The sequence below is a fragment of the Ixodes scapularis genome, unplaced genomic scaffold, assembly GCF_016920785.2.
Source record: "Ixodes scapularis isolate PalLabHiFi unplaced genomic scaffold, ASM1692078v2 PGA_scaffold1__304_contigs__length_218370807, whole genome shotgun sequence".
Classification (NCBI taxonomy): Eukaryota; Metazoa; Arthropoda; class Arachnida; order Ixodida; family Ixodidae; genus Ixodes; species Ixodes scapularis.
The window spans coordinates 98,540,054-98,553,825 of NW_024609846.1; the positions used below are offsets into that span (position 1 = coordinate 98,540,054).

Consider the following 13,772-nt stretch of genomic DNA (forward strand, 5'->3'; position numbering starts at 1 on the left):
TAGTACAGTTATGTCTCAAGTGTGTCACACATTTTAAAAGAAATTAGCGGCTTTTTGCCTGGCGCAGCCTTTTAACGGCATCGCGGGTTGCGGACGGACGTTGCGAGCGTTCAGGATTGCTAACCCTAATCACTTTTCGCCGATGAAAACGCGTAAAAATTTGCATCCTTCATACGGTACGCGCCAGTAATACCTTGAACTTGAGCACACGCATGAAATACGCCAAATAAGAAATCCGGGCGATGTTCGAAAACACAAATGCTTAGAAATCACCACTGTAGTCGAAGTAAACAAACACGACGACACGGGCGTTTCTGCCGTCTTGAGAGCGCCGCAACGACATCGCCGCACGAGTAGGTGGATCTTCCGTTCTAGTACGTGCTGGGTTATCATAGCGACACACAACGAAAATTATTACGTTTTGTGCAAGGATCCCACACAGCGTCGGCATACCCGAGTATAGATCTAACAAACGTTTTGTACGCCATTAGTTTCGTTTTGCTCGAGCAATTTTTCAGTTTCCTTTTTAATGCCCATAATTTATTCATTGCTTTTCAAGAGATAAAGTCAATATGTGAGTTCCAACGCAGATCTGAAGTTATGATTAATCCTAGGTATTTGTATTCACATACCGTATTTAAAGCTGTTTCTTAAAGAGTATAATTAAAATTCAGTGTTTTTTTTTTTCCTAGCTATCATCATATGCGCACATTTTTGGTTATTTAGAGACATTTGCCAATTTGCGGGACACGTGTTCCTTCATCCCGTGGATCCCGATTCCGAAGCCAGCTTAGTGATCCTTCCACGTCAATGAGTGAAACTTTTCCTTGTCATCTGTGGAATGCAACTGTGTATTGCAGTAGCAGCGCGACGGTGCGGTGCGACGAATGACGACTGCCGAGCACAAAGTCCGGGCCCCTTGACGACGGTCCGCGCGTGTTCGAGAGGTTCCTCCGTGGGTCGGCGGTCGGCCGCGTTGGTGACGCGCAGTGCCGCCGGAATCCTTCGCTTGCTATTGGCTGACGCGTAAACAGATGCCCCTCCCGTTTTCCGGGGTCATCTCAGAAAGGGGGGTGGTGCCGGGGACTTTGATAGCAATTTTAATAGGGAAATCCACCGCGCATGACCGTAATTTTATAATTCTTAGGATCCTTAGGGCCTGTAGATTTTGTTACCGCCATAAATAGACCATCGCAGAACACTCCGGAGGGCCCCTTTAAGTTTTGCTTTTGTTGTCCGCATTTACTTTTAAACCAAAGGTACATAACATAAAAGATTGTGCTCATTTTAGTAGACCACAGTGGTCGCGAGCTGTCTTGATAAGAAGGTAGCGCCATCTATCAATACGAGCGCCAAATGCGCCCTGCCACTCAACTTGGTCGTCTGCGTTGCCGCCCGCCATTGACCCTGGCAAGTTTCTTGGCCCCATTTTTTACACCAGAGGAAGCTACGCTTTCTAATTTTACGAGGAAAAACCAACCCGTGAAATACACGTTTGAGGAAAAGTCTAGATTGCAATGTGCAGGCACCGAGTTTTACGGTCCATTTTAGATCGAGCCTGGTGACTTGGGGCACCCTATATTTAAGCCTATGTGTCTAAAGCTACCATTACAATACGCAATGCATCACCACCACACTATGCTCCGAGAAAGTGAGGGAGAGGAGAGACATGAGCACGTGGGGACATCACAACGCCGAGCTCTGGTTGGAGTGATTAGTGGGCCGCCTTAAAGCTACCTGCCTTTGTCCCAATGCACTCATGGAATTCGCTCGAACACGTTCGACAAGAGCAGTGGAGACAAAGGCAGCCTGTCTGCAATGCACTCGTTGAATGCGTTAAAACCCAGAACGCAGGCGTCCAGCATTTGGCTCTCGCATTCGAACGCGTTCGACAAGTGCAGTGGAGACAATGGCAGCTAGCCTTTACGTCTACCCACTAATCATTTGAATCAGAACTCGGAGTCCTGATGTTCCCGCATGCTCCCGTCTCCTCCTCTTCCTCAGTTTCTCGGTGCACTGTTCTGAAAGTGCTCAGGACGGCATTTAACACCAAAATAACAAGAGAGAGAGAGAGACAATGTACTTACCTCCCTGAATTGATGCTGCCCCGATTTTGCAAAAACTCCAGCATTGCACGCCCTCCTACTTTTGGGAAGCTCGGCAATGCGGCGCTGCTCTGGTTACTGCAGAAGCACAAGAAAACAAAAACATCCCTCTTACTCTTCTAAGCAAGACACATAAAATAAATTTTATTTAAATGTATGTGTCTGTCTACAGCCACCATTACAATATAGAATGCCAAAAATCTTCCCTCACCCCCCCCCCCCCCCCCCCCCACAAAGAAAGAAAAATGCATAAAGCAGAAAAGAGGCTAGATTCACAAAACCTAACGCCAGAAATGTGGATACGACAAAACCTAAGAACAAGTTTGTATTCACGAAACAAAATTATTGCAAGTTTTGCATAAGCCGGAATCCTACAACAGCTCGAAAGGTGTCTTACACACTGTTTTACGATCAAATCAATGTGGCTGACAGCGTCGCTTATATTTACTCGATAATAAGTAGACCCTGAATGAAAGAAATAAGTTGAATATAGGTCAACCTTTTTTTTTTTCTTTAAAGGAAGAGAAGAAAATTTGGGCAAAAGAAAGAAAAAAAAAAACTAGGGGTGCGCGAATACCGAATAGTGGTTTTCGAATCGAATACCGAATCGAATCAAGAAAAAAAAGCCGAATATCGAATCGAATATCGAATAGTGATTTTATTCGTAGGAATTTTTCAAAGTGTGCGGCGAATGAGAATATTATACGTGCAGACTATGCGCCTGTTGCAGGATATGCATCTTGTACAAAACAAAAGCTAAAATGTAAAAAAAAAAAAAAAATTCTGGTGAAAAAAAAAATAAAAGCAGTTGCTGTTGGATGTTGGGCACTAAAGATCCGATTTTATGGCATAAATATAATCTATCTACCCTAAACATAAAAAAAAAGTTACAGCCACGCATGCCTTTTTTTCTTGCTAAAAGCATAACCTAACACGGCGACTTTTTTTTATAAATATTTGTATATCCCAGAAAAAGGGCAGTTTGCAATATTTGGTTTTCATTTTAAGCAAGAAAAAGGGCACCCGGGATTTTATTTCACATAAATAAACAGATAGGTGTTATCTTAGTAAACAGGCTCAAACAATATAATCTGAAGTAAGAAAAAAAAAAACAGGGTTAGGTGGCACAAGACATTGTCTAGCTGCCGCGAGGCATCCATATTTCCGTCTATCTATCCTGATAACAGAGCCTTAATTTAAAAGAGGGAGCAAGCGAAACTGAAACCACGGAGATGGCTCCAGCGCAGATTCGTCGTAAGTGTGCATGTTTTGTCTTGTCGCGTGGAAAAAGGCGAGCAAACAGAAAGGCGACGACGCCTGCCCTATCCTGATCGACGCTTTCGTCTTTTCGTCACCTTCTCGCAGTTTGTGTTTCAAACGCGGCTATCGAATTGTTGGAAACCCTCTCAAATCTAGGCACACTATTTGTCCGTTCCGTTTCGTTCCGAATTAGAATTTGCGGCTTGCGGTTCCAAAAGAATGACGACGATAACTCTGCTGATTTCATCGGCATGGTTAACGTGGTTTTCTTTCTGTGATCGTGCAGTCGCCGATTCCTGTGAGTGCGGCAAAGTGTGTTTTACATCGGTGCTTCAATTTGAAACGAGGGGCTTTACTCGAGAAAAGAATTACCATAGGCACGGCGCCGGGATTCCGGCCTCCCAACAATTCCTCTCTGAAAACGGCGCAAACGGGATGTTTCGGTTGTGGTTCAACGGTAGATTGTGTCGCGATCGTGAGTAAATCTGCGTGCTATAAAGTTTGTGGCGTTTGTTACTTTTCCTTTTTCTAACCTGTGTGTTAGATTTTTGTGGAATGGTAGGACCAAGAGCTGTTTTTCGCATGGTCTGTCTAACATCACGGCGCTTACATCGGGAGAAAAAACGGCTTTTTTGTCAGCTCCGCGCCGACCGCGCGTCTTTGGCCGAATATATCGAATATTCGAGTGACCGAATACTAGGAATTCGATTCGTGAATCGAATTATTCGGGAACTTTCTATTCGATTCGAATTTGTATATTCGAGTATTCGCACGCCCCTAAAAAAAACCTTTATTTACAGCACTTTCAGCTAAATCACAGCGCGATGCCAAAAACTTCATCATTGTCAGAGCTTCCAGACATGTCATCGTCGTCGGAAGCTTTGTCGACATTCTCACAAATTTGCAACAGAACCTCACTGACGCCATTACAAAATGGTGACAACAAGAAATGTAAGGTGGAGACAGGTGAAGCGTCGAAAGACCACACACAAAGATGCGAGCAATGCCGCAAGCTGCCGCGAAACGAGAGTATAACCTCCACAGAATTTGAAAGCGGGATTCCTCCCTCATTCCAAAATGACCAGCTCAGTCGTGAAGGTGAAGCCAATCCACCTCTCCTCCACGCGCCCAAAATGCCGCGAAAAAAAGGGGAAAGGAGGTGACTGCCAACTAAATTGCGTCTCACGCCATCAATATTGCTCTAAAAACATTTTTATGCATAAAAAAATTTTTTTAGAGAAGTATCCCAACCAAACTGTTAAAAAAACAAACTATTTTTTTTTCTTTTCAGGGGCCCTTTAAGTTGGTTATAAATACATTAGGAACATAGCGGAAAACCAAAATATTCAGATTTGTTTGAATCAACCAGTTTGAATTGTCACGAGCATACTGTAGTAAATGACCTACCCAGAACTCTCATGGAAGTCATCGTAGAGTTTTAGTGCGTCTCTTATCACCTTCAGCCGGCAGAAGATGGGCCAAGTAGGACACTGAAACAAGAAAAAAATAAAACAATTGTGGAGCGTCAGAATTAAGGGCAACTAAACCGTTATATTCTTTCATCTTTTTCAGTTAATCAGGCAGAATCAGGGTCCCTTGGTCTGTAAACATTTGTGTCACCATATAGCAGTTTTTTTTTTTTTTTTTTTTTTTTTTTTTTTGAGGGACAAGTTAGATTAGCAAGGGGTCAAGTATTCACAGAAGTTTTAACAGCTTTCTCGTTCAAGTTGATAGGTTAATTTCAGTGGGCTTCCCAAAACATGTCATATAGTAAGGGTAGAGGAGTCCCTTTTAAAGTTGTTCAGGAATCTCCTTGGCATACTTTATTTATTTATTTATGAATACTGTTCACCCCAAGTATGGGGCTTTAACAGGTGTGGGGTATAGAAGAGCACTGAAGCATACAACATCAGGACTACAATACAGTACACATTCAGCGACATTCACTTAAAATAAAGGGGCTGAAATAGCACAAACATTCAATATATTATATAGCACTCAACAAAATGAACTCTCAGCACTCGAAATCTTTAACGAAGTTTCCAAAAAAATATTTAACTACTATTTATCATTCCAAACCAGTCATATTCAAAAGGGCGCTCTCAAAATCATCTAAACAGTCCAATGACAATATATTTTGTGGGAGATCATTACAGTTTTTCACAGCTCTAGGGAAAAAAGAAAACCTATAAGCGTCAATATTACATTTGGGCACTTCAAACTGAATAGTGCTAACGTATCTGAGTTCTCTCGATGCGCGATGTGTTAATCTAGAATCCGGGTTAATGTTATACAGGTGATGAGAAAACAAAGAAAAACTTTAGTCGAGCAATTTTTCGACGGACAGAAAGTAAGGGGAGGTCGAGGCTGTTCAGCATATCTGTGACAGAATCAAGTCGCTTGTATTTGGATAGAATAAATCGCGCCGCCTTCCTCTGAACTTTTTCGAGTTCACCAATTTGATTTTTTCTATAGGGGTCCCATACCGATGCAGCGTACTCCAAGGTAGGCCTAATATACGTTGTGTAGGCCATTAACTTCACTTTAGGCGGAGCACTGGCCAGATTCCGTCTTAAAAACCAAAGCTTTTTCATTGCTTTGTGACATATTTCATTTATGTGTTTACTCCAACTTAAGTCTTTAGAAAGTGTCACACCCAAGTATTTAAAACTATCAACTTCAACCAAAGGACTTCCATCAAGCTCGTAAGTGTAAGAAAGAACGTTCTTAGTTTTGTTAGTTATTCGTGCGAAAACAGTTTTTTGTGTATTAATTTTCATCTTCCATTTCGAGCACCAGTCCTGAATAGACCCAACAGATGCACTTAATCTGCGCTGGTCGTCTTGCTCCTTGATTTTTGAATATACCAGACAATCATCCGCAAATAGTCGCACAGTAACCCCTTGATTTATTTCCGCCGCGATATCATTAATGTAGATTAAAAATAATACTGGCCCGAGTACTGACCCCTGGGGGACGCCCGAGGGCACATCAGATACTTGACGTTAGACAAAAACCTGCTTCTCGACCGGTGGTAATATTTGCACCTTCTCCCACAAAATTAAGCAAGTGGCTGATAAATACAAAGTCCCCATAATCTTTTCAGCACCTTCTAAATTATCTCGTTTGTGTGCTTCCATTGAGAGCAGGCCTTCAACGTGTAGAATGTGAGATAGAGCATAGTTTCAAATATGTAGAATGTGCTGTCGGGGTCGTCCATAAAATACCTCTTTCCTGTGGTAAAGTATGTATTGGGCAAACGGGTAGATGTATCAACAATAGAGCTCGGGAGCATTCTCTGTCTTTGAGATATTCACCTTCGGGTCACCTAGCTGTTCACTGCAATAAATGTGGCTGTTCACCTCGGCTCGGTGACATTGAAATTTTGACTAGACAGTCACAATTAATGGCTAGGGAAACTGATGAAGCATATTACATTCGGCTACACGGTCCCGACGTCTGCGTCAGTTCAGAGTCAATTACAATGTTCAGTGAAGAGTTTGAGTTCGCTCGTAGTTTGGGCCTGTTTGTTTGATACTTCGCTTTGGCTTTCGTGGGAGCGATCCCATGGGCACAAGCGCGTACATGCAGCCTGAAAAGGTGCCGACGCTCCACAAAGCCAAGTGCGAGACAGGGACGCACAAAGCATTGGGGCTCACGCCGTAGCCTTGGCTTTGCTTGGACCTGAGGTGGAAATATGCGCAGTATAGATCACTTATCACGTAACTGCTTATAGTGCAGGACCGGATGTAACGCAACTTTTTTCAACCACCGGTCCGCCTCCCATACAACTCCATGTAATTACATACCACTTAAAATGCAGGCGTGCCAAGGGAAATACCGGTTATAGTGCGATTTCTGGAACAGCCCGCGGACCGACCAGCGCAGCAAGCAAGCTTCCCTGTATGACACCAGATAACAATGCAAGCGTCACCCGTGGGGGCAAGGAGGTTACGCAGAAGAAGCGAAGAGAGAGGCGAGAAACGAATGACAACACAGCGAGGTACGCCACACACGCGCGCACGCTCAAGCCTGAAAGTTTCAACGAGCCACCCAAGCCGAATCCCGATTCCCAACCTCTTAACTCTACAAGCCCCGAGCCACCCAAGCCTTTTGCCCTTTCGATTTCGACCTCTTGCTCGAGTGACGAAAACCAACCTCCTTTCTTACACCATGTGCAAAGGGAAGGCTAAATAGCTGGATAGTTTCTAGTTTCGCTTTTTGCAGCTTGCTGGCTTGCTCTCATGTCTGATGTTTGGACTGTGTCAAGCATATCGTACAAAAATCAACCATCCATCGCCGATCTGTCCTTGTCTCGCAAGCCCAAGATGAAAAAGAAACGACAAGCCCCTTCTCTCGAAACTAAACAGAGCATAGTCAAAGATGTCGAAAGTGGCATGATAAAAACTTCCGTCACGGCCAAGAAAAATGCCGCTGACGCAACGGTTCTCACTGTCTGGAAGAACCGGCAGCAGGTACGGAAGCAGCTAAAGCAAGATTCTACATCACTCTCAAGAAAGAAGATTCGTGCGCCAAAGTATGAGGACTTCGACAAAGCCTTGTTTAGGTGGTTTCGCAAAGTGTGAGCCAAGAACGCCCCAGTGAGAGGCCCAATGCTACAAGCGAAGGCTAGAAAAGGCTAGGTCCTTTTAACATTTGCAGTGATGTGATTGTGGTGTCATCCTGACCGCATCATCATAATATTGCTGTACCATCACTGACTGTCATTCACTATCTGACCTGCGTACGTGACTCGCCTCGCTCTCCGCTTATCAGTGATACGGCGGTTGGCGATATATACGCGCGCGAAATAAAGGCTGGGGGTTGTTCTGCTGGGAACTACTTGGTTGGCTGTCACTTTCTTCATCGTGCCGCGAGACGCACGACATGGTGTCAGAAGTGGGATGATGCTTCTCGCCCGTGTTGTTTTGGCGGCCCTCGTCTTGCACTCGGTTTGCAAGATGGAAGTACCTACAGCGGTCCCTCCTCTGGCAGTTCCTCCGCCCAAACAATTCAACTTCGACCGAACTTCAGAATGGCCGGAGTGGATTCAAGAATTCGACGATTTCCGCTACGCCGTGGGTCTCAACGAGAGGTCGGAGGAAGCCCAGGTGCTGACGCTGCTGTATTCGCGACTCCAGCGACCTATAGGGGGCGCCCCCACCAAACAAACATGGCGGCTGAGTCCAGGTCGCGGCGGCTCGGCCGGGCCGCCTGAACAGGTGGCGCGTTCAATTTAACAGATTTTCTTTTGTTTAATGCCCAATTTTATAGGTATTTGAACTGAGACGGTTAAGTGTAGCCGGTGCAGATGAACTTGCAAAGCATAGTTTTGTTTTGCCGGTGTTTTTTTGTTCTTTTCGAGTCAAAAGTTTGTTTCGGAGATTTCGTTCAAAACCGAAACTATGGGCTCCGGAGAGACGGTAATATACTAATCAGTTTTGATCATCTAAGGAAAGCGGCGATGACTATAGAATTGTTCCACAGAGAGTAACTTTACAGCTAACTCGCATGCCTCGACCATGCGACTTATCTGTCCGCGAAATCGAGCTTTTGTGCGTATCCGCGTTTACAAAACAGCTCCAGTCTGCTCGGCCAACAACACAGGCTGCAGGAAAATTACGAAAATTAAGCAACCGCTTCTTGATCCAAGGACCATGTTAACCCGCCGGCGCCCCAATAAGCAGCTGATACTCGTATTTCAATTCAGGTTTTAGTAGCAATCGAGAAGTCATTTTGACGAGCGGGTTATGTATTATATTACGTACTATGTCCCACTAAAGCGATATTAGTATATTCTTCGGGTTGAAATATGAGCTTAGTTGACTAGCTATAAGGTGAACTGCTGGATAAAAGTATAGTTGACAGAAAGAGAGATACTACCTAAACTCAGCCATATAGTTCTAGCCGGCAGCACGAAGACAAACTGAAGAGAGTCTTCATCGGAAATTCACGCAGAACCTCTCTGAATTGAACTTTGCTTCGAATCCTGAACGGAGAAAATGAGTATTTTTTGTGGCCGGTCAACCTGAGCATTGTAAACGGATATTGCTGCTGGCTTTGACGGGGGTATAATATAAATATTAAGAGGCGCAATAGATCAAAATGCCGTGACAGCTTCTAACGTCGCGAAACTCGTCCCCCACTTTTTGAAAACGGATAATTTTCCTCATTAATCGTATGCAGCGAGCAGGTTTTCCCGAATCAAGTAATTGCGAAATCTGCCCAACTCCTTCAGTGTGGTCCAGAGGCTTTTTCGGCGAAAAGCAGCCAAGATGAATAGGCAACGCACAGACCGGCGTGGGTGGCTCAAACTTGAAGCCAACCGAACGCAACCAAACTCAAGAAAAACAGCTATCGAACCTTCCCATTCATTTGACTGCAGCATTGGTGTTTCCTCCAGTATCAGTTACCAAGCAGTCGTCACTTTAAATGTGATTCGAGACAGACAAGAAATCAAAAAGTTTTTCCGTGATTCCTCCCCATCCAAGAAATCGAAAGCACGCGACCGTGTGCTGTGGAGTAAACGGGCTTTCAAACACGTAATAGAAGAAAACAATCTACTGAGGCTTCGCCACACTAATGATCACTCAGGCAAACTTAAGAAATATTCGGACCTTCGTCAAATAACATCGTTCGCCACCGCGCCGACAACACGTATCCGCGAAAGCCATCAGAGACGCGGAGGGGCGCGAAGCGACCTGGACCGGCTGGTTCCCGGTTTTCCCGCTTGGCGGCGTCCGTTTTGCTGGAGTCGCGAATACCATGGGAAGGCAGGCCAGGAAAATTTTCCAGACGTTTGGCCTCTCGGAAACGCAGTCTCAAAGTTACGATACAGTGAGGAAGAAGTTCGACGGCCACTTCGTAGCCACAAAGAATGTGGTTTACGAAAGCGCCTGTTTCCATCGTCGCAAGCAAGAGAGCGGGGAGAGTGTCGACCAGTTCGTTACCGACCTCCACGTGCTTGCTGACCGCTGCGACTTCGCACAGTTCAGAGACCGTATGATCCGTGACCGGTTCGTCGTGGGACTTGCCGATGCAAAGTTATCCGAAACCCTCCAAATGGATGCCAGCCTCACTCTCGAGACGGCACTAGCCAAGGCCCGCCTCAAGGAGACCGTTCGTCGCCAGCAGCAGGAGCTGCGTCCTCACTCAGATGCAGCGACCTCGGGGGAAGTGGACGCCGTGGGCCAGCGGAGTGGACGCACTGGAGCACCCGGCAACATGCACAGTCGGCTGCCTTCACTTCAGCAGCAGCAGCAGCAGTGGCGGCTCTCCGAGCAGCACCACCAGCTCTGCATGTATTGTGGACGTCCGAACCACCTCAGGACTCAGTGCCCGGCGCGCTCCGCGCGTTGCCACCACTGCAATGCCAGAGGACATTTTGCTGCGGTGTGCCGTAACAAGGTTGAGAAGCCGAAGGTAGGCGTTTCTTCGCTCGAATGGGACCAACCTACCTATTTTGTAGGATCAGTTGGCGCTTCGAAAGCTAGGTTTGTTCAAGTGTCAATTAATGGCGTGCCGGTCTCCGCAAAAGTAGACTCGGGGGCAGAAGTGTCAGTTGTTCCGCCCAGCTTCCCAGGAGCACCGCCTAAGTTAACGCCCTCGTCGGCACAGCTGACTGGCGCAGGAAATGAGCGCCTTCGCTTGAAAGGCACGTTTGAATCTGACATTTTTTGGAAGGGCAAAACCACACGACAGACTCTGTCTGTCGTAGAATCGGCACATGCAGTTTTGCTAGGTCTTCCCGCCATAGAGGCGCTCGGTGTGGTGAAATTTGTAGATGTGCTGGAAGATAAAAATTATGAGCAAAGGTACCCCCAGCTTTTCTCTGGTCTTGGGGCATTGTCTGGCGAGTACACCATTCGGTTGAAGGCCAACGCGATACCTTTCGCTATTTTCACGCCCAGGCGCATTCCCATTCCTTTAAAGGAGGCTGTTAGAACGGAGTTATCTAAGATGGAAGCCAATGGGGTGATACGGAAGGTAGATGGTCCAACAGAATGGTGTGCAGGCATAGTGCCTGTACTGAAACCCTCTGGCGAAGTTCGCCTCTGTGTAGACCTGACACAGCTGAATAAGAGTGTACTGCGCGAACGCTTTGTCTTGCCAACAGTGGACGATACTTTGGGCCAGTTGGCGGGAGCTACGTATTTTTCGAAGCTGGACGCTAACTCTGGGTTTCACCAGATAAAGTTGGCAAGGGAAAGCCAGACATTAACAACATTCATCACCCCGTATGGCCGCTATTGCTTCCGGCGATTACCGTTTGGAATCAGCTCGGCACCAGAGCATTTTCAAAAGCGAATGGCCGAAGTCTTGGACGGGCTTCCGGGAGTAGCAAACATGATGGACGATATTTTAATTTTTGGAGCCACAAAGACTGAGCATGATGACAGATTGCGCGCCGCTCTCGAACGGTTGAGCACTGCCGGCGTCACCCTTAACCAGGCTAAGTGCTCGTTTGCGGTTCGCGAAGTGGCGTTTTTGGGCTACGTTGTTGGCGACTCGGGTATTAGACCAGACCCCAGAAAGGTACAGGCTATAACAGAAATGGCCATACCTTCGTCAGTTGCAGACATACATAGATTTTTGGGCATGGTTAATTACTTGGCGAGGTTTGTGCCGAATCTCGCTGAAATATCTGCACCACTGCGGGAGTTGCTGTTGAAGGATAAAGATTGGTGCTGGGGCGGGTCGCAGCAAAAATCTTTCGATTCATTGAAGGAGGTTATTTCTTCAGCCGATTGTGTTGCGAAATTTAATCCGAGGCTTCCCACTGTAGTATCAGCCGATGCATCATCGTTTGGGATCGGCGCTGTATTGGCGCAGGTGCAGCCAGATGGTCAAAGACGGCCAGTTGTATATCTTTCTCGTTCTTTAACGCAAACCGAGCAGCGGTATGCTCAAATAGAAAAAGAAGCACTGGCATTGACGTGGGCAGTAGAACGGTTGGAATGTTATTTGAAGGGTCTTGACTTTCAGTTTGAAACTGATCACAAGCCTCTGGTGACACTTCTTGGGAAATCGCCGGTAGATGTGCTTCCGCCGAGAGTACAAAGATTTCGCTTAAGGCTCATGCGTTTTTCTTTCTCAATCTGTTACGTACCCGGAAAGCAGATTGTTACTGCGGACACCCTCTCTCGGGCGCCCCGCAAAGAAACCGATTTTGTTTTGGGGGAACTGTCATCTGAGGACGTTTCTAGTTTTGTAGCCGGCTGCGTCAGTGAATTGAGACTGTCGGCGCACCTCGACAAAATAAGGTTGGCACAAGAGCAGGACACCTCATGCCAACAACTTTTGCTTTACTGTCGCAATGGTTGGCCACGCTTCACAGTTGTGAGCAGTTGGTTAAGGCCTTATTGGTCAGAAAGAGCGAACCTTACGATTTGTGATGGCGTGCTAATGTATAAGTCTCGCCTTGTGATTCCTCAAAAACTCAGAAAGGAAGTTGTGGCTTCATTGCATGAAGGTCATCAGGGTATTGTCAAATGTCGCGCTAGAGCTCGCGAGTCGGTTTGGTGGCCCGGTCTCAGCTCGGAGCTGGCTTCTGTGGTGAACAACTGCCTGCAATGTGCAAAGCTCCGTGTTCAAAGAGCGGAACCGATGCTGCCCTCAGAAACCCCCGCTCTGCCGTGGCAAAAGCTAGGTGCAGACCTTTTTCATTTTAGGGGGAAAGAGTACCTCGTTGTGGTTGACTATTTTTCACGTTTCCCTGAGCTCGCGCTACTGTTGTCAACGACATCTGCCGCTGTCATTGTGCAATTGAAAAGTTTTTTTGCCAGACATGGTATTCCAGAGCTTATTGTAACTGATAATGGTAGTCAATTTGTATCTAGAGTTCAAGGCTTTCTCAGAAAGCTACCAGTTCTGTCACGTGACGTCGAGCCCTCGGTACCCGCAATCTAACGGAGAAGCGGAACGCACAGTTCAGACAGTGAAAAGGCTGCTAGAGAAATCGGCGGATCCATACTTGGCACTTCTGGCTTACAGAAGCACCCCAGGCTCTCTCGGAAAAAGCCCATCGGAATTGCTCATGGGCAGACGCCTGCGCTCTACGCTACCTGTGCACCCTAAAGAGTTGACGCCGTGCACCGCAAGAGGCCTTGCGAGCCTCAGAAGGAAGGATGAGGCGTTCCGTGACAAACAAAGGCGCGACTACGACCACCGCCATGCGGCCAGGCCACTTCCACGGTTGCTACCTGGAGACCAGGTGTGGGTGAAGGACTGTCGAGCCCGGGCTACGGTTTTGAGACCAGCCTCCCGGCCAAGGTCTTATATGGTGCAAACAGAAACAGGAGCAGAGCTAGAGAGGAACCGCCGAGGCCTGGTACTATATAAGGAACCAGCACACGAAACAAGCGGTTCCATCACAAGCGGTCCCCTCTATGAATTTCCGCAGGATTC

At 46.6% G+C, this 13,772-nt stretch overlaps 1 protein-coding gene across 2 annotated transcripts in view; it reads right to left on the reverse strand.

The window, feature by feature from the left end:
* Window positions 1–13,772, reverse strand: part of LOC115315555 (tumor protein p73) — an 89,119-nt gene that overhangs the window by 13,674 nt on the left and 61,673 nt on the right. For both annotated transcript variants that reach the window (XM_042290856.1, XM_042290857.1), the window contains 2 exons: window positions 4,773–4,855; window positions 2,088–2,183 (listed from right to left, as the gene is read on the reverse strand). In XM_042290856.1, the coding sequence (XP_042146790.1) occupies window positions 2,088–2,183; window positions 4,773–4,855 (179 nt within the window). The remainder of the gene's footprint in view (window positions 1–2,087; window positions 2,184–4,772; window positions 4,856–13,772) is intronic.